Source organism: Macrobrachium nipponense, chromosome 35, assembly GCF_015104395.2.
Source record: "Macrobrachium nipponense isolate FS-2020 chromosome 35, ASM1510439v2, whole genome shotgun sequence".
NCBI lineage: Eukaryota > Metazoa > Arthropoda > Malacostraca > Decapoda > Palaemonidae > Macrobrachium > Macrobrachium nipponense.
This window is the reverse complement of record NC_061096.1, coordinates 50,553,554-50,577,903: the sequence shown is the minus strand read 5'-3', so window position 1 is coordinate 50,577,903 and position 24,350 is coordinate 50,553,554. Positions and strand designations below refer to the sequence as shown.

The following is a 24,350-nucleotide window of genomic DNA, read 5'->3' as shown; positions in this document are numbered from 1 at the left end:
AGGGACTGGCCTAAACATCAAATGATGTGAATCTACTATAGCGGGGTTTCAGAGCAGTAGTCTTTCTTCGCCAGGAAGCCAGTTCTCTTAACATGGATTGATTCCAAAGCAAAACAAGGCAACAAATGGTGCTATTTTCATCGCTTAATTGGAAACAAGGACGACGCGTCTTGTGCAAAGGAAACCACAAAAATATCAGTCGATTTATGGACGCACAAAAAAGGCTTTTCAGAGCTGTGATAAATTTTGGAAACACACAAGAGGCAGTTTTTTTAAATAACTCGCTCATTAACTGTATGTGTTTCTGGTCTCATTTTACGGTATGTGGCAGCGAACATTAATCACTCATATATCCGTTCTTAAGGGTAGTGTAAGAACGTGTGAGTATGTATCAACTGGGAATTATTAGACGCTTAAAGCTCCTGTGTTATGCCAAAGAAACAAATTCCGCATCCTTTTCCAATGAGAGTGGGCTGGGTTTATCCACACGCCCAAAACAGGATTACGAGATTGCTACTGCAAAACCAGGTTACGATCCAATTTCGAGACATAACCTGATCTCCTACCTGTGTGCTGTTTTTCGTCCCGCAACGTAAATGTAGTCGTCAGGGGCGGCAGTCAAAAAACGTACGGAACTTTGACATTATTCATAACATCCGAGAATACGATGTTCTCTTAATCTTCTAAGTGCTCTCTGAGGAGAGCATCTCTTTGTTCTTTGCTTGTGTCTAAGTGCATTCAGACGTTTGTTTCCTCCCTCTCAGATTTGTTCACTAAGGAAATTGTTTTTTTATTTTACTAAGATACATTAGATAGCACAATACAAATATCAGTAAAATATATCTAGGCTAGTCACTCTAATGTATGAATCAGATAATGAATACCTTACTTTTATTTTTCAGGCATCGACTATATGCACCCTGATCTTCGTAACAACTACGTAAGTATTTAAAGAGGCTCATCTCTTTTCAGTTTCTTCCCGTCTTATGAATAATCTCCATTTTGTTTTATTTACATCCTTAAAACTTGATTGCAGTTATAAAAAGACAGATTCGTACAATTCAAAATCAAAGAAGTTTATGGAACCCACTTCGGTCAGCTGGACTAGAGAAGGTTCTACGGGAATGTGCTCTAAGCATTCTGGATTTCTGGACATACATCTTTCCTAGAGAAGAATATTCACAATTATACTCGGGGAAGATAAAATTGTGATAAAGAGAAGTTTCTTAGATTATGTGTCAGAACACGGCACGTGGAAGAGAGTAGCTGGAGGTCTATCTTCTGACCGTAATCTCGGTTCATATACGGAGGTGAAAATCTGATAAAAGTTTGAGTTGGAGAGGAAAAGGCATAAATATGATTTTGAAAATGTAATTAATATGAGTGAGATTGACGAGAAGGATATGAGATTAGCTTATGAGAAGAAGGTGGATGAAAAATGATCACTCTAGCTTAGACTAATGCGGATGGAGTTCTTGGGAAGTATATTACATTATATAAACGGGGCCATAGAGCCAGGAAGAAGTAATACAAATAAGTGATGGTAAAAGGAAAGTAAAATGAAGGAAAAAAGATGATTGGAGATGCAGTTGTATGACAGAGGGAAAAGTCGCAGAGAGAGAGAGAGAGAGGAAAAAACCAATGAAAGGCTAAATCTTGGCAAGTACTCAGAGAGTGGAAGAGTAAGTAGTTCAATTAGCGCAGCAAGATGAAGCCTGTCTGGAGGGACACCCCCCCCCCATCCTCTTGGTAGCTATATCATGTTCAACCATACCATATTTCCCTATTAAAGTAGGGCGTCTGACGTAAGAAGCAGATGATCACAAAGAAACTACTCTGCTCTAATGAAGTTTGCTGAACAATTTTTTAAAGCGTACTTCATCTGCCTCCAGGCGGGTGATACGCAAATCCGTATGTTGTGTATAAATTCCTGTTTTGTGTATAAATTCTTAATTAGGTTACATAAATAGGATTTTTCCACTAGCTTTCTTTCTTTTGGAAACACACCCGCATTTAGTTTATATAGATATCGTTTAGTAGTATATGATATATATATAATATATATATATATATATATATATATATATATATATATATATATATATATATATATTTATATATATATATATATATATATAGATATTATATAAAATCTATATATATATATATATATATATATAAGTTGGAAACGCTAATAAGTGTAACATTCTGTTATTTTCGTAGTTAAGATCATTGACTCATGTATGTATAAAACGAGTTCAGAACAGAAGGGTTATGCTTGATTCAGAGGTATGACGAAGAGTGTAACAGCGATGTTTCCTTGTTTTAATCGGAACCACCTTAAGGAAACAATTTGTAAAAATTTAGTCAGCATACTTCACTTTCCAGTGAGTAGCCTTCTTGTTGAAGAGAAGAAGCGATAGTAAACAAGTTATAAAGTTTGCAGGTGCTCAGTTTTACGCCAAATGCTGTGGAATTAGAGCTATTGGTTCGATAGAAAAGACTTGACTGTTCAGTGAAAATGCGGTGATAAGAGCGATGCGTGGACAGCAAAAGTTTTCGTAGGTATTTTCAACATATGGCAGAAGATTCATTAGTAGGGATCGTATAGGCTCATGCTGGCTTAAAGCGATGGTGCTGCCATCTATTGACAATTTTTATCATATTTCTTATGCATCTTTTAACACCGTTTAGGAGGAACTCCCTCGGGTTGCATTTTTTCCCCTGCCATGGATGCTATGCGTTAAATGTTATTTTCAAAGATGCTGTTGGCTCAGGTAGCTCGTATAAGAGTACAGGTTATAAAGAGGAATAGCGTTATGGTCCAAGGGGTAGCATCAGAGGTGATTCGAAATAATAATTAAGAAGATGATGACGCAGTCCATGCAGAGAAGTGTGGAGAGGTAAAAAATTGTTGACCGAAATTCTCCATTTACACATGTCTAAGAAATACTTCCCTTGACCTTTCATATGAATGCGCTGAATGGCCTTTGCTGCCCCAGTGCTTGGTGTTACACCTAAACTTTATAAAACCAACCAACCAACCAACCCTTCATATGAAGGAGTAAGTTCAGGTCTGTCAAGGCATAGGAAAGAAGACGGGATCAGGCATAAGAAATATGCCAACGGTTTATTTTCATAGGAATAGTAACAGTTGTTCGAACAGTTAGGATGACATTACAGGTACGTAAAACGAAAATGTGCGTTTGTTACTTACACTCTTACGATATACATCGTCTTTTTTTATGATGGTCAGCAACGCACATGCTTTAGGTGCAATGAAGTTGGAAACCTGACAGAAGTTCCCGAAAGTTAAGTGCGAAATCTTTATATTTGGGGGAAGGGAGTTCCTGAAAATAACCACGCAACAAAAAGAGGAAGTTTAGACTAAACTGAAACAGCAGTTGAAGAGAATCGCCAAACTACATCAAAGGAGATTGATGAAAATATCTCTGCAAAGCGACAACAGTTACTCTGTCTGAGGAAGTTTTGACAGAGGAGGAGAGTTAAACAACTGAAATAGTAGACTGCATGACGGAAGTTCCCAATGCAATGTAGGAGACACACCGGTAAACGGAAATGTAATATCTGAGAAAACGCATGGAGAGGAATTGTCACAGGAAACAGTACAGCGAAAACTTCAAAAATTCATGTTGAAGTTTACCAGCTGATGGATGGAAATAGAGTCGACGGAAAATGAGGAAACGGACATGGAAGGGGAATTGGAAAGCATAGACAACGTGAAAACAAATCCAGGAATATCAGTTACTTAAGAGGAACGATCAGCTACGACATAGAAAACGAAGCTTTGTTTACGATTTGGGATAATAGAATAGAATAGAATAGACATTTATGGCAAAGGCCAAGCGCTGGGACATATGTGGGATAATAGAATAGAATAGAATAGAATAGAATAGAATAGAATAGACATTTATGGCAAAGGCCAAGCGCTGGGACATATGTGATCATTCAGCGCTGAAACTATGTTTGACGGTAAAAAAGTTTGAAAAGTGTAACAGGAGGAAAAACTCGCAGTAGCCATATGAGTCAAGTGTTTTGATAGGGTGGCACTACCCTAATACGGGGAGAGATGGCATAATGATATTATAAACGTATGAAAACTTTGAAAAGGGATCAACACGAGTTATGGATGTAGACTAAGAAAATTCTTCTTCAGACTATGAAATGGAAAGGTGTCAAAGAAGCTTTAGAAATATTAGTTTTTTTTTTCATAACTTTTTATAGATATTTCATTTATAAAAAATCTGGCTACAGTCATTGTAAATGGAATTCATAATGTAAACAGATAAATCCAATTTACCAACTTCACGTTTCTGCACAAATTATGTTTATTCAAGAACACAATATGAAAAGGGTAAGTAAAGTGAGAGTTTAAGCTATTGGGGAATATTGTAGAATTTTGATAAATTGTTTAGATAATTCACATTACATAAAAAAACGATTGCCAATAATGCCTACAGTGTCCTCTGACACACCTTAATAGCACTTTATCTTTTAGTACTTTTGTTTTTGTTATTTGCATTGTAAATAAAATGTCAAAAACAAAAGTGTTAAAATATACAGTGCTGTTAAGATGAGTGGAAGGAGATTGTAGGCATTATTAACAATCATTTGTAATATAATGTGGATTATTAAAATAATATTAGTATTGTTCACTGATAATTTTAACTTTAAAAAAAACTGAAAAGAAAGGATCCTCTCTGTGTGTACTAAAGCTAAGTATCCAATTACCTGAGCAAACCTCTGAACAGTCACTTATTTTCTTTGGCAATATTTGGTGTAGTGTTCTATTTCCCGCTTAAAATATCCTTGGGAAATGTATTTTCGTTTTCTCCTCACCCAAGTACCGTGCAAACACAAGCATGCATAAATATATAAGCATGCTCAACGCATGTTTATATATATATGCAACTAAGAATCCCGTGACGACACTGAATATGTGACGTGGAAGTGAAATGTGGATATATTTGGCTGGTACTTTTTGTTTGTTTTTTTAAGCCAAGGGAACTCATTATAATGAAGGCAGCCTATGTAAGCTCTTTGGATTGTTTGATACTTCGTCGGTTCTAACAGTGATTTTCTCTTTTGTCTTCCAGAACGCACCAGCCAGTTGGGATTTCAGTAGCAACGATCCGTTTCCTTACCCTCGGTATACTGATGATTGGTTTAACAGGTAACGGGACAATTGATTTCTCACGTATGTGTTTTGGTCTAAGAAGTCTGTAACCACTACAATACTCTCTGTGGTGTATAAGTTTAAGAATGATATGTTTCAGAATTAGAGTGTATTAGATTTAAACTGTTCATATGTTCATTTAGAAGCGCTGAACTATATATATATATATATATATATATATATATATATATATATATATATATATATATATATATAATGGTGATTTGAGAATAAGAAAAAACAGTAAAACACACATATATATATTATATATATATATATAGTATATATATATATATATATTATATATATATATATATATATAATGGTGATTTAGAATAAGAAAAAACAGTAAAACATACATATATATATATATATATATATATATATATACTATATATATAAATATATATATAATATATACTATATATATATATATAATATATATATGTATGTTTTTTACTGTTTTTTCTTATTCTAAATCACCATTATTTTTTATTTATAATATTGTCCTTCGTCACTTTTTTTTTTTTTTATAAGTGCCTATTATTTTTTATTTACAACACTGTCTTTCATCTTCTATTCAATACCTAAATCGTTTCTTTTTATAAGTATTACTTATTTTGCAATATATATATATATATATAATATATATATATATGATAATATATATATATCATAATAATAAAATAATAATTTCGCTTCTTTCTGTTGCTAAGACAGTCAGTTCGAACCTTAAATAATCACTTTAATACTCCTATCTTAAAGTTCATTTGGGGAAATTCCTTGTTAGGTTATGCAAATGATCTAATGAGAAGGAGGTGTTCCCTATTATGTTCTTTGGATGAGAAGGTGAAAGGCAGACTGTGCTAACGCCGGAACTCAGATCATCTAGGCTAAGGATAGCGAATCCGTCATTCACAATTACATTAAGTTAGTATCATGCATATACTCATTAATATACACAAAGTAATGTCATATCTTCATTGTCGATTAAAATGAGGAATCTGAGTGTCGTAGTATATAACATAGGCTACGATTTGGTGATTAACTTTTCAGTTCACCTTAGGTTATAGGATCCCTTGCGATTATAAATGCTCTACTTATTACTAAACGGGTAGTAATAACGATTTTGTGCATATGGCCGCTTTTCCTGAATTCTCGTAGACTTATTCCTTTCCCCTTCACGAATGATATTCCCATCATAAAGGTTATTTATTCGTCAACAACTATAATCCCCCCCCCCCCCTAGAAATTTAATGTTTTCAGCCTTTCCTTTTCGTATCCACGTGCCTTCGTTAAAGCAGGATTAATCTTCGTGGCCATTGCATTTTCCAGCTACAGTCATTTTCCGTAGATTAATTGTATCGCGTTTGGCCTGATTTAGCCATCCCATGTAGAACTCTGTAAATTATAGCCCACTTTTCCAGATACAGTCCTTTTCTATCTTTGACCTCATATTGTTTCACAACCCCCTTTTTTTTCTTAAGTCAAAGGCCCATTTTCGCATTCCTTAGTCCTACTGACCATCTCTAGCTGTGCTGTTCATTACCAGCTAAGCTCTGGTCATTAGCCAAAACATTTATTTCATGCAACAAAACTTGAGGAGGCTATTCAAAAGACCTGGTCCTTGTGTTTTTTTCTTGGTAATGATAAACCGTAAGATAATATAAAATGCATTCCGTTTTATGACCATGAAAGTTGTGTTGGTTACATGCAAACTTAGTCTCTCAAAATTAGCTGCAATTGAAGTACCTGGCGCTTACCCAGAATTTTTTTATTGGGGGCAAATCGTTTTTCTCAAAACTGGACATTTTTCTATAAATGTCATTGCATAATTATATAGGTATATACAAGATGAAATAACTGAAAATGCTATTTTAGTTATATTAAGAAGAAAAATTGGGTATGCGGTCTATGCCCTTCTACCCGATTAGATGCTATTCAAAGTACTGACTTTGGTAACAGAATTTTACTTATAATGTTGAAAGTTTGCGCTGAAATTCAAAAATATTTCTTCAGTCTTATTGATTGATTCATTTATTATGCTAACAATAACATGCATATTACTTTATTTGTTGTTATGCTATATACTTTGACTTCACAAAAACAATAATTACTTATCACTTTGTAAGTACAGTTCCAGGAAAAGGATATTAACAGAAAATATGGACTTCCAGCAAATTTGGAAAGGGGGGAGGCGTTCGTTCGACCGCCCCCAACCCCGCCCCTCGGTACCAGGCTGAGTACCTGGTAGTTTTGTCGACTGATGTGGGGTTACATATAGCGTGGATAGTTGCTGGGAACCGGGAGGATAACACTCTCTAGTGTCATCCCTCTGAGGGGGAAGGCCAGTCTGTAGAGTTCTAATTGGCCTTGCCACAGGTTATCAGTTTAGGTAGGGTTGGTCAATAAACTGGACTTCCCTGTTTCAGACCAAGAGTCACGTAACGGTTAGTTCTACATATTTGTATAGACATAATTTGATATCACTTTCTCGTGATCTTAAATGGAAAAATAAAGTCCGTAATAGTATGCATGTATATTGCTATAGACAGGAAGCTTTCGTCAATGATCAGTTGGCCTCTTCAGTCTGAATAAACATAGGAATAATATTATCTGTTTATTCGGGCTGAGGAGGCCAACATGATCAAGTTGGCGAAAGCTTCCTGTATATAGCAATACACATGCATACTATTACGGACTTTATTTTTCCATAGGCATAATTTTAGCGGGAAGACAAAGTTGCTCTTAATGCAACAGCAACGGGAAATAGGAAGAGGTTATATTTATTAACAAGTTCCTCGTTGGACGAGTGGATTTCGCGCTCGGCTACCAATCCGGTGGTACGAAGTTCGATTCTCGGCTCGACCAACGCGGAAACAGAGGAATTTAATTCTGGTGATAGAAATTCATTTCTCGATATAATTTGGTTCGGATCCCACAATAAGCTGTTGGTCCCGTTGCTAGGTAACCAATTGGTTTCTAGCCACGTAAAAATATCTAATCCGTCCGGCCAGCCCTAGGGGAGCTGTTAATGAGCTCAGCGGTCTGGTAAAACTAAGATATACTTAATTTATGCAAATTCACAAGAAAAAAATTATAGTTAATGATTCACTACACTTTGCAAAAAAGGGATAGCTAACAGTGACTGGGTTCTGCGAACATTCAGCTTTTGAGGCCTTGGAAACTGTAAGGCTTCTGGAGAGCTCCTAATCAACCTGCAAAATTGCTCAAGGTTGAAGTTAGAGAAGGCTAAATTGGTTGAACTTTAGACTCTCCGAAGTTATATTAGTTAAGTTTGTGCGCAGAGCAGAGTAAATTGTCCATGTTTAAAAGATACCCAAGTCGAAGTTAAATGCACTTTGAAGTTGTCAAGACATACATATCTCCCTTTCATTTTACTAATAGTTTATTAAACCTTTCAGTTTACTGATAGTTATGATATTAAAGTGAAACCATGATGAGTTTAGCGCAGAGGTTCTTAACTTGGGGGGCGCCCTCCCTATGGGGGAGTCAGCAATTTCCAGGGGAGGCGAGAACCCTATGGAAAAATAAAAAAAAATCTCTAATTATATTCCATATTCTCTTAAAAAGAGCGAGGAACTCATATTCAGAAGTTTATGACAAAAAATGCAAAAATATTGCCTTACAACGTTACTTTCCTAAAGTCTGCTACTCTAGTTAGGTTCGTTGGGTAGACCGTGTTTTGTAATTTTGACCTCCCTTCCTATCCCTCGAAACCCCTTCTATTTCTCATTTTTTTAAAATTTTTTTTAAATCTGGGATGGAATTTTACTCATAGATGAAAGGGGGCCGTGAAAGACGGGACCAACTCTAAAGGTGCGTCCACACGGTCGAACAATGCTCGACGAACAAACATTGTTACCATATCATTGGCAAAGCAGGATGACGTCATAAGCGTTGAAACGAAGGAAGTAGATCTGGCAACAAACAGTGGTACCAGATGAGGTTGTATACCACTGATTTTACTCTGCTCACAAGGCAAAGACCGGCAGACAATTGTTAATTGGTAACAATGTTTGTTCGTCGGACATGGTTCGACCGTGTGGACGCACCTTTAGAGGGGGCGTGGTCATAAAAAGGTTAAGAACCAATGGTTTAGCGTATACATTTGGAAAAAGATAAGTATCCACAGGCCTAACGAGGAATTTTCACACCATTAAAGGTTGATTTATGTTAAGTCAGGGTTTTCAAAGGCTAAAGTAGGAACTTAACGATATAAGAGGTACTACATAAGTGGTCAGGTTTCAAATGCGTGACGATTATTTCAGCGAATCTTCCTTTAATCCAACTATGTTCCAAGAAGCGTGCCTGTCCTATCGCTATGTATGTTTTCCGTTTATCATTCTTATTCTTGTTTCCCTCGGGTCTGGGACAAATAAGAATGTTAGTTCGCCTTTGGACTGAACAAAAATAGAGAACAGAATTAATGAAGGGTAAAGTAATTAGGTTCGATGTTAATGAAGCTAAGTTGATTAAGCGCGAGGCAGTATTCATTGTTGGAAACTGTCACCCTTCTTCGGTGTCTATTCTAAAAGAAACATTGTTGGAGAGAAAAATATATTCTTGTAAATTTATCTAATAATGATTTTTTTTATGAGAGCCATCGCACAAAATGCTGTACAACAGTATCCACCAGAAGATTGTTAATAGCGTAGGGGAAATATATTAACATTTATCGTATGTTAAAAAATACAGGTATAGTGGGTTAACGGATATTTATTCAGATAATCAAAGGAGTATTTCCATTTTTTGTGTGTAAAAGGTACCAATCTTTTCATGATATTTAACTTAATCGTCGTCTATATCATGTTGAAACACCAATTACTGTATCCTGGTACATTATCAAGCAAAAGGAGAAATGAAGTGTTAAATGAAAATGATTGAATATATAAGAATGCGGTGCAAAATACTTTATTTCGGAACATTTGCTTAGAATGTTAATACTGAATTGTGATATATAGCAACAAAGTTAAAGAAGTGTAATGAGTTAGGAAAAGTTGGAAAATTCTTCATCGACACACTTAAATGTCATCTTAACATTCATGTGGGTTTGCCAGAACAAAGAAGTTGTCATTGAGAATGAAAGTTATTCGTCGAAACAACGAGAGGAAACAACATTCCTTTTCATTGCCTTTTTTTAAAAGCACCTCAGTGGCGTGTTCGGTATGGCGTTGGCGTGCCACCTCAGTGGCCGCGAGTTTGATTCTCGGCATTCCATTGAGAAAGTGAGAGATGTGTATTTGTGGTGATGGAAGCTCACACTCTACGTGGTTCGGAAGTCACGTAAAGCTGTTGGTCCCTTTGCTGAAGAACCACTGGTTCCATGCAACGTAAAAGCACCATACAAATAAACTTTTCACTGGTTTGATTATATGTCCCAACAGTAACTTCAAATTTTTCATATTGATTTCACTTTTGGTTTTCTCATAGCATTTGATAGTATGTGAAATGTTATTACCAAATTACTTCATTTTGGGAGAAAGTGAGAAGTGTAAGACCGTGTTTAAGTAAGCTTCTTAACTCGCAAAAGAGTTCCTGAAAAGCTCAGTGGCCTAAGGTGATTTTAATATATTGATAACTATAAAACTATAACAGCAGCAACATTTAGCCTACGGCAAATCAAAGATAATAAATAATTAGTGATTTATATTTTAAAAAATGAAAAGGTACGGATTTGCAGACCTGTTACAAGATCATATGAGCCAGAAGCAATGTCCAGTGATACTAACTACTAAGCCTTAATGCAGGAAATAAGTACATTCAACTTGATTCAATTAATGAAAATTGAAAGTCAAATGTCCAGTTTAGTTCCAATTACTGAAATTTGAAAGTCAAATATCTGTAATGTAACAGAACCTTTAGCAATAAATCGGCATTCGTTGTAACGTTTATGAGTTGAATGATTCAACTAACTGTTTCTGTAGCTGTTTCATAACCTCGGAGTGTTCTGACTAGATTCTGGTTGTTTTAGTTACTATAGATATCGTATAAAACAATAACAACAATAGCAAGTCCTCAAAATAGTAAAATGGGAATGAATTGCTCAGACCTACGGCAGTAAATGCCAGGAATATCGATTTTCCGTAAACTCATAACTCGGCCTCATTTCTGTCAGTATGTTATATTGGCACGTTGATCTCGAAAGACCAAGAGATATCGTGCTATTAAATGTTGTGTAGTTCGATCTGACAGCCTTGTTAGCAGAAGACATAAAAAACAGAGTGAATCCCTTTGAAATTATGATCTGACTCAGAAAGAAACTCTCATGTTTCTTTCAGCAAGGAATACCTCGAGAAATAATGACTCTCTCTTCCCCAAAGTATGCAAATTTGACTTCTTTACAATTGATTTTTCTTTTCAGCCATGGCACTCGGTGCGCGGGAGAAGTTTCAGCCGCACGAGACAACGGTGTTTGTGGTGTTGGGGTCGCCTATAACTCCCTAGTAGCAGGCCAGTGTGATTCGAATTCTTAAGACTATTCTTCTCGGTGCAATATGACGTTCTGCAATTGAGATATCAATCCAAAAAGATCTGATTTAAAAATGTTTATAATGCCCTCTGCAACCTGTGTTGGAAAGTTATTCATGGTTTAGTAAAAATAGCTTTATAATCTTGTTACACTTTTCTCTAGCTCCTTATTTTCATTGCTACTTTATGTGCAATAAGTATCAATAATCAAATATATTTTTACCTCATGTAGTTTAAAAGGAAGTTATTATTTATATATATTTATTTTCTCTTTGCCTTGGTGCTCATCAGTTACTCTATTATTGTCTTAAAAATATATATATCTCATGATACTGCAGCTACAATGCACAAGAATGAATTATGTCTTTTTCATTAACTTCATGTACCATAAAGCTCAAATTTAATTGACTTTGTTTTGGAATTGATAAAATACTTTCATACATCACTTAAGAATAGGACTGACCCAGAGATTCTGTTCATGGTACCCAAAGTAGAGTACGTGGAAACTTTTTTTTAGTAACTAAATTAATCCAAATTAACCTTTCTTCCCCCTTTTTGCCGTAAATCAAACCAAATTAACCATTCTGCCCAGGTTTTGCCTAAAGCAGCATGATTGAAACCACAGTTCCCCACGTCTACATCAAACTATCATTAGCTTTGTTTTTCATGGCCAACAATAGTGTCTTAATCGAACCACGTTATACAACCTGTATTACTTCATCAAATCATTAATATTATGATACTCTTTTTGGCTTTCAGTTAAAGCTAATCTAAAATACCTGTCTTTCACGCCTACATTGCAGGTATAAGAATGTTGGACCAGCCATACATGACTGACCTGATTGAAGCCAACAGTATGGGTCACGAACCAAATCTTATTCATATATACTCAGCTTCCTGGGGACCTACTGATGATGGAAAGACGGTTGATGGACCCAGAAATGCAACAATGAAGGCCATTGTTCGGGGAGTGAATGAGGTTGGTTCTCTCTCTCTCTCTCTCTCCTCTCTCTCTCTCTCTCTCTCTACCCATGTCCAAGAAGCATCAATGCATTATCAGTGACATCACTGGGAGTTGAAACATTGATAAGATGGCAACATCAACATTACCTTTATATCATTAAAACAGGAACAAGTAATAAAATTACAGGATTAATCTAATTATTTTATCGTACATAGTAATTTAGTAATTGCCACAAAACTTAAGGCAAAAGTTGTGAAAGTGAACTAGTTTTCTAGCTTTGCCAATATTTTTATGTATGGTAAAGATTTTATTTTTAATATATCCTATTTTTTATTGACAACTTTTTGATAAACCAATTGATGATAAATTTCCATCATGCTTACTTAAGATTAAATGAATATCCCTTTAATTGATCACGTACCATTGATAAATATAATTTCAGTAACAGCTTAGATTGTTTTATAAAATATAAGATGTATTATTTCTATACAATACTGCTCTTATACCAGTAGTATACATTATGAATGCTGTAAATGTAAATATAAAGCTTTACATATTTATATATATGCAATATGTAATATATATTTGGAATCAAATAAGTGAAAATACAAGATATAAGGTAACAATTTTAACAAAGTTAGCTAAGAACACAACATGAATAAAAAAAAACATGCAGGTCATTAATGATGTATATGGGCCTAGATTTCTTACGGGTGTTAGTTTAAAATTATATTTTACCATCAACAGAACCATTACTACTGCATACATATTTATGTAACTTTTCAGCTTTTACAGAAATTACAAGAAGTGAAATTCAAAAGGTAAAAGTAAATTGAAAGGTGGACATTGTAAATGGGCAAGAGGTGCATATATATACATATATATATATATTTATAAATTTCTTGTACCATCCATAATTTAGTTGACTTTGAATACTCACAGAGCACATAGTAGGTAGCAGTGATCAATTGCTTACAGTACCTGTATCATAAAATTAGTGTTACACATAAAACCTTTTGAGATATGTATACTTATTTACTAGAATTTATTCTTTTCTACTGTATACATAGTTAACTACTGCTATCATATTCACTATTGTACTGTATATCTCCAGAATATATAATGTATGTATATAATCTATATAGATAAAAGGCAATTTCTGTCTGTTTGTTTGTTCACTATGCATGCCTAGACTATGAAAGGTAGGGCTACCAAATTTTCACCATGGACTCCCCTCAACCCAGTAAGGTTTAGGTCAAAATCCGAAATTCGAGGGCCGTTTCTAAGGGAGTCATAACCCCATTTTTTTCATACCCCCTCATTTTTTTACAACTTTCGGAGTTGACATCTATGTAGAAGTGTTTCTAAAGGTAGAAACAGGCTCCCCACAATATGGGGGCCAGAAGGCACCCTCCATAGTAAGGAGCAGGAGACCTATGCCCTTTTGACTTTCCAACCAGGGGAGAAGGAGTTGTAGCCTACCTACCATGACCTTGATAGCAGGGGGGCATAGGCCCCCCATGGGTATTAGGGCCCAAAGGGTCAAAGACGTGCCCACTGCATTCATATTTAGAACCATGAGTTAAGATAAATGACCTCAAATGCCGTAGTTTTTATTTTATTCAAGGTTAAAGGTAGCCATACTCATGAGTCTGGCAACGATACAAGCCAGGCCACCACCGGGCCGTAGTTAAAGGTTCTATGGGTTAAAGGTTCATACAGCATTATACTGAGATCACTGAAAGATAGATCTATTATCAGTGGCCTTGATAATACGATGTACAGAAAAACTTGATTACCAATTTTTACTTGTTCAGCTTCCAAACAACTGACAACTGCAGAGTAGCGTATCTCTGAAAACGTAGATTGCTTACACATAGGCTCCTGACTCTATAATGTGAGAAAAACAAACTCCTCCAAATTGTTGCTATGTTGTGAAATGCTGTCAGCTTTTTCTTCCTCATATGGTATTCAACATTTTGCTTTCTATTGATCAACAGGGTCGCAACGGACTAGGTAACATCTATGTATGGGCATCTGGCGATGGTGGGGAGGACGACGATTGCAATTGTGATGGATATGCAGCTAGTATGTGGACCATCAGTATTAATTCAGCCATCAATGATGGTTCAAATGCTCATTACGACGAATCTTGCTCTTCTACTCTTGCATCAACTTTCAGTAACGGTGCTAAAGATCCAAGCACAGGCGTGGTAATTTTCTTAATTTGTTTATTATTATTGAAATATCTGGAGACTGTAGGTTGTTTCTTATAGAAATACTTTGTATATGCATTACAGTTTACGAACTTGGTACATGGACTGTCAGATACCATTCATTTCTAAGTTGAGTAGCACAAGATCACATCTGGTCATTTTGTGATTACAGTAAATTCTTTTAAAGATCAGAATCCAATTCCTCTGTAATCTGGCTGATAAACCATTTTTATTTTGATATACTTAATAACAAGTGCATGTACAGCTAACATATTCTATGAGATGGAGAATCAATTTAATGTTGAAATGTTTACAGGTACGTACTAGATGTTGATTAAATCACTCCAAAAAATTATATTTTGAGAGTTGTAAAAAGTACTAAAAATTCCATTTTTCAGAGTTGTAAATAGTACTTTTCATTTTAGGTTTGAGCAGAGACAAAAGTAACCAATACTATTTCCAATAAAATTCTCTAAAGCTGAAGGTATTAATCTTTTTGAAAATGCATCAGATCTGCTCAGGGATCTAATTTCCACTCATTTAAAATAATGTTATGTAAGAAGTAATGTTGTGGTATAACTGCATTAAAAAAACTATTATATTTTCTTAAATTTTAGTATATTCATTACAAGGAACACTTTAGCATCTTACAACGAAGCTCATAATGATGATTAAATTACTAGAAACATTTTCATCCTATCGCAAAAAATCAGCAAAGAAATTTAGTACATATTGGATATTCTACAGAAATTCTTATGTAAAACAGTGTCTTTACTCAATAAACAATGCAATTTGACATAAAACTGTTGAGGTAGGTCACTAAAACTATCGATAGATAAAACATGGCATTTTTGTGTTAAATTTTGCTCGCAATTGCATTCGGAAAATATTACATTCAGTGTATATTACGTAAACATAAATCTGTGAAGAAAAAAGGTTTGTTGAATTAAAATTATATTTGAAAAATTCAAGTACACCCTTAGGTAGACCATATGGCATTTTTCTGTACTTGCAAACCTTCCACAATAATCAGATTAAATAAGCAATAAAATAGCAGTTATGATAATGAAATTAATAATTTTTTATTTAAGATCTGGGATTATTAGTGTAAATGAGCTATTCATGGAAAATGAATTCAACATTAAAATGCCATGAAGGATAAATGATCAATTACTTATGTTTTACAGCTAAAGCTACCCAAAACTATTATGTATAGATATAATTTAACTAGAGCAGAAAAGGATGGAAAATTAAGATCACCAACTAAAGCAAAAGCAGAACAGTATCATGAGAAATTGAGAAAACTATCTAAAACGTAAAGTTGAGAAACTTGATACTTCTTTATCCTGGTTAGGGATGTCCATGCCATTAGGTTCCCCAAAAAATGCTAATATTTCTAAGTACTGAAATTTCATTGGCATGAAAGGACCAAAAACAAAAAATCTGATTTTTCAGCTGACCTTGCTCACTCATATAATTACTATACTAACACGAAACGGTTTAGAAAATAATTACATAGCTTTTGACTTTTGGATGATATAATAATAAATAAATAACAGGACTAAAAGTATCAACAGTAATTTTAGATACTGCTAGTATCAACAGTTACGTTTCTAGATAGAGCTAGGGCCATAAGTTTAATCTCATAATCGAGTATCCTGTCATTCTCCTGATCTCCAACAGTAACTTTGAGGCAGCCTGTGAACTGGTGTGTTAGGATCTTGAATTTCGTGCATATTACCACCACCACATATACAAGCCCAAACTTAAGTTTTTCCACTGTAACCAGAAAAAAAATAGCTTAATTAATTGGCCTGGCATGGTTTTTGTTGATCTGGAGTACTCAAAAATTAAAAATTCTGTAGAATATTTTGTCTGAATCTTATTCATTTCACATACGACTGGGATTCCTCCAGAAGATCACAAATTTAATAATCTTTCTTTCAACTCTGTATGTAACTTGAAATTGACACTCTTAGGCCCCATCCACACGGTCGAGCTTTGGTCGACGAACTTTGTCCAATGTGACGTCAGAAGCGGATAAACAGCGAGAGAAGTCGGAACTTAGCCGCGGTTTCTCCACTTCTGACGTCACATCGAACAAAGTTCGTCGAGCAAAGCTCGGCCGTGTGGACGGGGCCTTAGAAACTGCTAGAGAACTTATATCATTCAGTTTTTACACATATATTGCCTCTACCTGTAGTATCACTGCAACCACAGTGACAGAACTATCGATAAATCTTGTTATAGTATGAGATCAGTGAATTCAGCAGAGGCTTACCCACCATAAAGTTTGATTGATCAGCCCATCTAGAAAAGTTTCAGTAGCAGTATATTTTCTTGATATTAGTACAAGCTTTCTGTCATGCTTTCAAGCCTTTAATGTGATTTTAAAATGTACTTTCGTGTCACATTAAACCTATGAAAATATTACGTGTATGTAATAAGAAGTCTATTTGGTTTCCCTTCCACTCAGGCAACAACTGATCTCTACGGGAAATGCACAAAAACACATTCTGGAACTTCAGCAGCTGCACCGGAAGCCGCTGGAGTTTTCGCTCTTGCCCTTGAAGCTAAGTGAGTTCATTGCTGATTGGCTGATTTTTCCTAATAATTGTATCTGAACAACTACCTTCTTATTACAGTATTTGATAACATGCAAGTTATAGTTAATCATATCACTGAAAGTGCAAAAAATATTCTAATCACCAAGTATTTAATGGTGATAACAAGATAAAATGAAGCAGTTTTAGTAATCCATCTTCATGCTCCACTTTAGATCGTTTTGTATACAGATAAATTACTCTTTCATCTGTTTATGTCCATGTTAACTTGTACAATCAACTTTACATTTGCAGCCCACTACTAACTTGGCGTGACATTCAGCATCTGACTGTTCTTACTAGCAAAAGAAATTCTCTCTTTGATGCCAAGAGGAGATTTGCATGGCATATGAATGGTGTTGGATTAGAATTCAATCATCTCTTTGGATTTGGTGTTCTGGACGCAGGTGCCATGGTTGCTCTGGCTAAGGACTGGGTGACAGTACCTCCTCGGTATCACTGCCAAGCGGGAATTTTCGCAGAATCTAAGTAAGACTTGCAATTTCGTTTCATGAGTGACAAAACCTAGAGCCTGCTTTCGCTTGTTTCACAAAATTATCAATAATGAATGAAACATGAATTATTCATAAACAGTAATGTCATGATGTTACAAATAACATTGCTTTTCAGTGCTGTTAGTCATCATCACCTTCATTTTCTATTTAAAGGCAAATGTATGTTAACAAGTCCGTAGTAATGGAAATAGAGACTGATGCTTGTGCAGGCAGTGAAACAGAAGTCAACTACTTAGAACATGTGCAAGCAGTCATCACTTTGAATTCTACCCGCCGAGGGGATGTGGAACTATTCCTGGTCTCTCCAATGGGAACAAAGTATGTCAGTGTTGCTCTTGTTTCCCATATTCCTGTATATTTTAAATATGCCTCTACATTTCCTATTGGATAAACTTCAGGGGAGAATTAGTTCATTATCTAACTGAAATGTGTGCCCTTGAATCAGAGAGTTAGTTCAAGAAATGTCAGCAGTTACTGGAATATTTCTTTTGTCTTTATGTTTCTTATATTTAAACCTTACGTTGGTTGCTTCATTTTCAGATCAATGATTCTTAGTCAACGTCCTAACGATGACGATGGTCGTGATGGATTCACCAAGTGGCCGTTCATGACTACCCACACTTGGGCTGAAAATCCTCGAGGAAAGTGGAGATTAGAGGTAAGTTCTCCGTTGCTGTGGGAATTGCATTTAATTTTACTTACTAATTATTTAAAAGCTTTCTTCCCTTATGAGGTTGTATTATACAAACTATATATGCATTTATTCCCCCCATCACTTCACCTAGTTTTAGAAAGTTCAGAAGCAGAAGATTCTCTAGGTTTTTAGATATTTTTTATTTTTATGTTAGACAATGGTAATTGACTCATTTCTCCCGTGTTTTGTCTGAAGGGTACCAAGGGTGATAAAATTAATGTCATAACATTTTGAGCGTTGAAGTGCAAATAGCAACTTGCTCCATTTTCCAGTAGTATTATAGGCTGGATTTTGAGACCACTTGGCTCACTATTTAGGATATTTTAAAATACCAGACTTTGTACCGCTTTTTTCAGTAGTATTTAGGAACGTAATGTATACCAACATAATTAATGTTACTTGAGAAGAAAATAAATCCTTTAGGGATTACTTGATTTTTTGTGATTTTTTTTTACATATTAAGAAATTATTTCTCCCTTGGAAACAAAAAATCTCGTTTTGACTTTCAACTTTAAAAAGGAAAAAAACCGTCTAAAAGACAGGTTTTTTATTACCTTGGTATTGTTAAAGCAGTAGAATGCTGAGGGTCTGAAAGACACCTTATGGTGGATTAGAGTGTTTCAGGACTCCGACTTTCCCTTTTCCACACTGACCTCTTTAGGAGGTCTCTGGGGTTTATTCGTCCTCTTTTTCAAGAAGAAAAATGAAGAAGAAAGAGAGGAGGAGTCGGACAGGAGAGCACTCACTGTGAAAGGATGAGTAATGATAAGCTTTGGTTCCTTCCTGACCCTGGTTCAAGTCTTGCTTTTCCTTAGTTTAAGAATAAATGTAGGCTACATTTGCCTTTGCTGCTGTCGAAGGAGTTGCATTTTGATCTGTTAAGGCATCTTCCATGCTAGTAGGGAAGTGGTTTTTGCGATTGCTGAATGGCAGGGAACCCACTGGTCCACAGATCAGGTTGTTAACCTGATTCAAGGGATCATGAGTACTTTTCGCATCCACGGCAGTCAGAACAACTGGTTTGCCTCCTGATTGGACCTCAAGAAAACCCCATTGACACTAGGGTTCAACAATCTTCCCCAAAGAACCAAACGATCTCTATACCAACACTGCTGAAGGGATTCTAGGAATAACCCGATTCCCTAAAGCAAGCATTGTCATCTCTCACAAAGAAGCCGACAAAGCAGTATCCTGAAGCATTCCTTTGGGTTGTGAACATAATTATAGGCTACCACATAACCTTGCAAAATCGTGGTATAAAATCCTTAGATTTCTGTGAGATCAGTCAAAACTGCACAATATATACTATAGCAAATGTGTTTGCATGTGCTGGCATGCAAGTCCTAGTAAACAATGTAGAACATCATTTGTATTTGTAAAATTACAGAAAACCTAAGTGCAAATGCCGTTTGTATGCACACAGTAAAGGAATGTGTATACACCGAAAGAAAGGGTAGTGTGGAATGAATGCTTGAGAGAGTTAAGCACTATTGTGTAAGAAAAATTCCAGGTCTGTAGCAGACCATTATTAGATCTGGGTGTAACAGTTGCACATGAAGAGGTGCCCTAGCACTCATAAGTACTATAAAAGAAGGATTATCGCACTCCAACCTTAACGACACTGATGAGGGGGAGGTTGTAGCAATGAATAACCATACAAGCCAAAAGAGGAACAGGAAGAACCAATGCACATACATTGAGAATGTGGGCCGAGATGAGATACATACTGAGTAAACTCACTGAGGGCCATGACAACTCAGCCAGAAGTGAGTTGATCACCCACAGGTGCTCAAGAGTTCCTGTTCACCCAGAGACTGTGGAGAGCATTCACTTAAAGCCCTGTGGGACTCCTTGCAAAAAAGGCCACCTGGATTCCCTTTCTTCCTCCCACAGGAGGAGGAGGCAGATGAGGAAGAGGTTGCTGTGGAAGGAAGGACAGTGATTGAACTTCTTCCCTCTTTGTTCTGGTTTTAGTATTGATGCTCTGGGGCATCCTCCATAAGAAGAAAGACAACTACTTTATTGGAAATTCAACATCATTGAGCTCCTAGTGGCAGCAGCAACAAGAGACAGAATTCAACATCTTAAGGGTTGTAGCAACAGGAGACTTAGCTGTTGATATCTAAAGGGTAGTTGTATGATGCCAAACCTCCAGCAATACCCACCTCTTGCTCTTATGAGGGATTAAACTCAGGGAAGAAGAGGGGCGGGGGTCTTTGGCAGCAAGGAGGAAGAGGGAAGTTAACACTGGAAGGTTACCTTTTCCACCAAGAACTTCACAACAGCAATAAACTCTCCCTTACAAAATCAACACTGCTAAATCTTGAAGGTTGACGAATACTAAACATTGATGATGGCCATAGAAAAAATTGAGGGGAGGAAGATTCCACTTGCTAACACCCTTCACACCTAAAAATGACACTCATTTACCAAAAATAAATAACCCACACAAAAACCATAAGTTCAGCTTAGCATTCAGGAGTAGAGCAGAGAGATGCACTCACATGGTGTTAGCCAAAGAAAGAGTACTTTGTGGCAGTGTGTGAGTGAGGGGTATTCCCCCGTAAACACCAGTTAACAACCTTGTTGCCAAGTTCAACAGTCATTCCACCTCATGCTGAGAATATTCCTATATAAGAGGTTATGGTTTGTATTTCTGTAGGAGTAAACCAAATTCTGGCACTGACGTAAACTGTTGGAAATCTGGATAAGTTTACGTCTTTTCTTGAATTGTTGGAATGAATTTTTTTGTCATTCACCTCACTCTTGTCTCTCATTAAGTTTTATCAAAATGCTTCGATCATTGCTTACTTGAGAGGCAACCAATCACAATCATTAGTTTCCAGATCCATTTGCTCTTCCTTATCTAAAATCCATACCTGTTGTTCATGCACCACTTCTGTTTCTTTGGAATTTGACCAAGTTTGGCCAAATTTGTCCAGATGTGTTGTTTAAAAAAATTAAGATGGGTCTATGTATTTTATTTTATAGGCAGTCCCTGGTTTAAGACGGTTTCGGCTTATGGCATTCCGAGGTTATGACGCTTTTCAATTATATTCATCAGAAATTATTTTTAGTTTATGACCCATGTTTCAGGGATACGATGCTTACGATGCCAATCTGTTGGAAGAAATATGACTTCAGAAAAGCAAAATAAACAATATTTGAAGGTTTTTTATGACAAGTGCAATAAAAATTCAGTTTATGTTGTTTTAAATACACCCAAAGCATTAAAAATAAGGTTTTTCTTAGGATTTTTTATGATTTCAATGATGTTCCAGCTTACAACGCATCTCAGGAACGGAAGCCCCGTCGTAAACCAGGGACTGCTATTTACTTCTACAAATAGAAAAGGATTAGAAATCAAAATTGTGAGTTATTTGTTGACTTAATGATGACCAGAGGGAGTCACGACGTCAGTTGACTTTCCACTGTAAAAGACCACGTATGCCCTTTCTCCTGGAGAGGCTACATCATAAAAAATCTTGGGCTCTTAATTAAACGTGTTATGTAGCTTGAATTTCATGAGGGAAGCTCATTTTAATCCTGTAAAAGTGAACCATTGTGCTACATCTAAGAATTACATGAAGATACAAATGTGCTTTAATACAAGTCATCAGCAGCCACTGTCTGGTGTTCCTTCGGTCCTAGCTTGAGTAGAAAGAGGGGGTGTTGGATTTTTAATCTCTAGGACATCATGCAACAGCTTAATGACTTGTCCATTGTTTCTACCATTCATGAGCAACCTTTATACCTTTGAAAAAAGCAGCTGCTTTGCAACTTTTTGATATTCAAAATAGTCTTAATGGGGTTTCAGGCTTGAATGTTTAGCCAAGGTCTGTCATCACCAACTAGCACAGTGCAATTGGTGGTGTTACACCTTATGCCCTACTTCTCAATCACAAGGGCAGCATCTGCTGAGGCATTGTATGTCTCACAGTTCACCCTCTGCAGCTGTACTAGCCTTTCCTTTTGCCTGTTGGATGTATAACTCCCATAGCTATTGAACCTTACAATTGCTTTCATACCTCTTCAATACAAATTTGGTACCTTTTGTGGCAGATGCTTGTGCATATCGTTCTATGAGGCCTTAAGATATGTTGAACAAGAACATCACCATCCAGGACAAAATGAGTCCCATCATTTGGGATACACTAAGCTAGATAACATCAGCAAGGACTGGCTTGTCTGCTACATAGAGCACAAGAGATGAAAAAATGGAGGCTAGTGGTTACCTACTTGGTTTGTGTTTGAGGGGCAATTGAAGGTAGATTGCTATGGAACATTGATCATTGTTTGAAATAAGAGCATTGGGTCTGCCTGGACTTGCTATCCATGAACACTGATGGATAACTCTAATTAAGGAAGACATCTTAGTAATAAAAAAAAAAAAAAAAAAAAAGGAGACCAAATTTCAACACTGTATGTTGATAAATCTCAGTGATAAAGAAAATCCAATAAATTAATGACCTGAGATCAAATGTAAAATACAACAAACACTCTCCAATAATGTTTGAAAGAGAATATGACCATGGGTGTGAGATGGGTTTACCTTACCAGGGGAAGTCTCTCACATCTTGAATGACCCCTTCTTTCTTTACAACTATCAATATATCTTAGTCTACTGGTTTTATTAAGCATTAACAAAGTAATCAGTTTGTAAGTTAGTTGAGTACATTGAAAATCACTTTTGTTAAAAAACAAGTAAAACTGACAAAAAACATTAGTAATTTCCTCTCGGCCTCATCTCCTTCCTATCTGTTTCAGGCTCAGTTATCAAGCAACACTCCACAGGATGGATGGCTTAAAGAATGGACATTAATGCTACATGGAACCAGGGATGCCCCATATGACCACCTCTCCGTCAAAGACCCTAATTCAAAACTTGCTATAGTTAAGAAGGCACATGAAGACAAGAAAAAAATGTAATTCCATGGAAAATCGATAAACATATGAAACAGAAAAGTAGTTAACTATTAAATTTGCTTAATTGATTCGAGAGTGAATGACACCTGCAGATCCCTCCGACTGTAGTGGGAGACAAATGCAGAGAAAGTGCAAGAAAACTACTGCCACATAAAAATGAGTTCAAACAGCCACTTCAACACAAGGTTGCATTGATCTCTGAATTGGTGGAGGAAGTAAACATTGGTTAGTAAACTTAAGAAAGAGAAGTAGACATAATATCTCCTTATTACAATATGCCATAGAAGCAGCCCTTTTTGCCTAGTAGCTTATTGGCCCCACTGACATAGATCCCAGCCCTACGTCAGTGGGGCCTTGCTCTAGTGGGGGCTGCTCATTCATTCCAGATAACCCTTAGGAAATGGAAGTCTTGAGCCTGCTTTACCATAAAGCAGAAACAAGTACAGTATAGGTAAATCAACAGAGTCATATATTCACAGAGTAAAGTTAGAAAGTGTATTCTTTTAGAAACTACATTACATATATATATATATATATACATCATAGATATACATATATATATACATATATATATATATATATATACATATATATATATATATATATATATATATATATCATATATATATATATATATATATATATATATATATACAGTACATACATAATATATACATATATATATATCTCCATACAGAATATATTATACACGGATACCTCATCTTGTGGAAACCACTTTATGC

General features: G+C 35.8%; 1 protein-coding gene across 2 annotated transcripts in view; it reads left to right on the top strand.

The window, feature by feature from the left end:
- LOC135208751 (neuroendocrine convertase 2-like) overlaps positions 1-24,148 on the top strand; it is a 307,897-nt gene extending 283,749 nt beyond the window's left edge. For both annotated transcript variants that reach the window (XM_064241248.1, XM_064241250.1), the window contains exons 5-14: positions 903-940; positions 5,118-5,194; positions 11,583-11,671; positions 12,493-12,668; positions 14,654-14,866; positions 17,346-17,446; positions 17,728-17,961; positions 18,141-18,305; positions 18,528-18,645; positions 23,449-24,148. In XM_064241248.1, the coding sequence (XP_064097318.1) occupies positions 903-940; positions 5,118-5,194; positions 11,583-11,671; positions 12,493-12,668; positions 14,654-14,866; positions 17,346-17,446; positions 17,728-17,961; positions 18,141-18,305; positions 18,528-18,645; positions 23,449-23,610 (1,373 nt within the window). In that variant the 3' untranslated portion in view covers positions 23,611-24,148. The remainder of the gene's footprint in view (positions 1-902; positions 941-5,117; positions 5,195-11,582; positions 11,672-12,492; positions 12,669-14,653; positions 14,867-17,345; positions 17,447-17,727; positions 17,962-18,140; positions 18,306-18,527; positions 18,646-23,448) is intronic.
- The last annotated feature ends 202 nt before the right edge of the window (positions 24,149-24,350 follow it).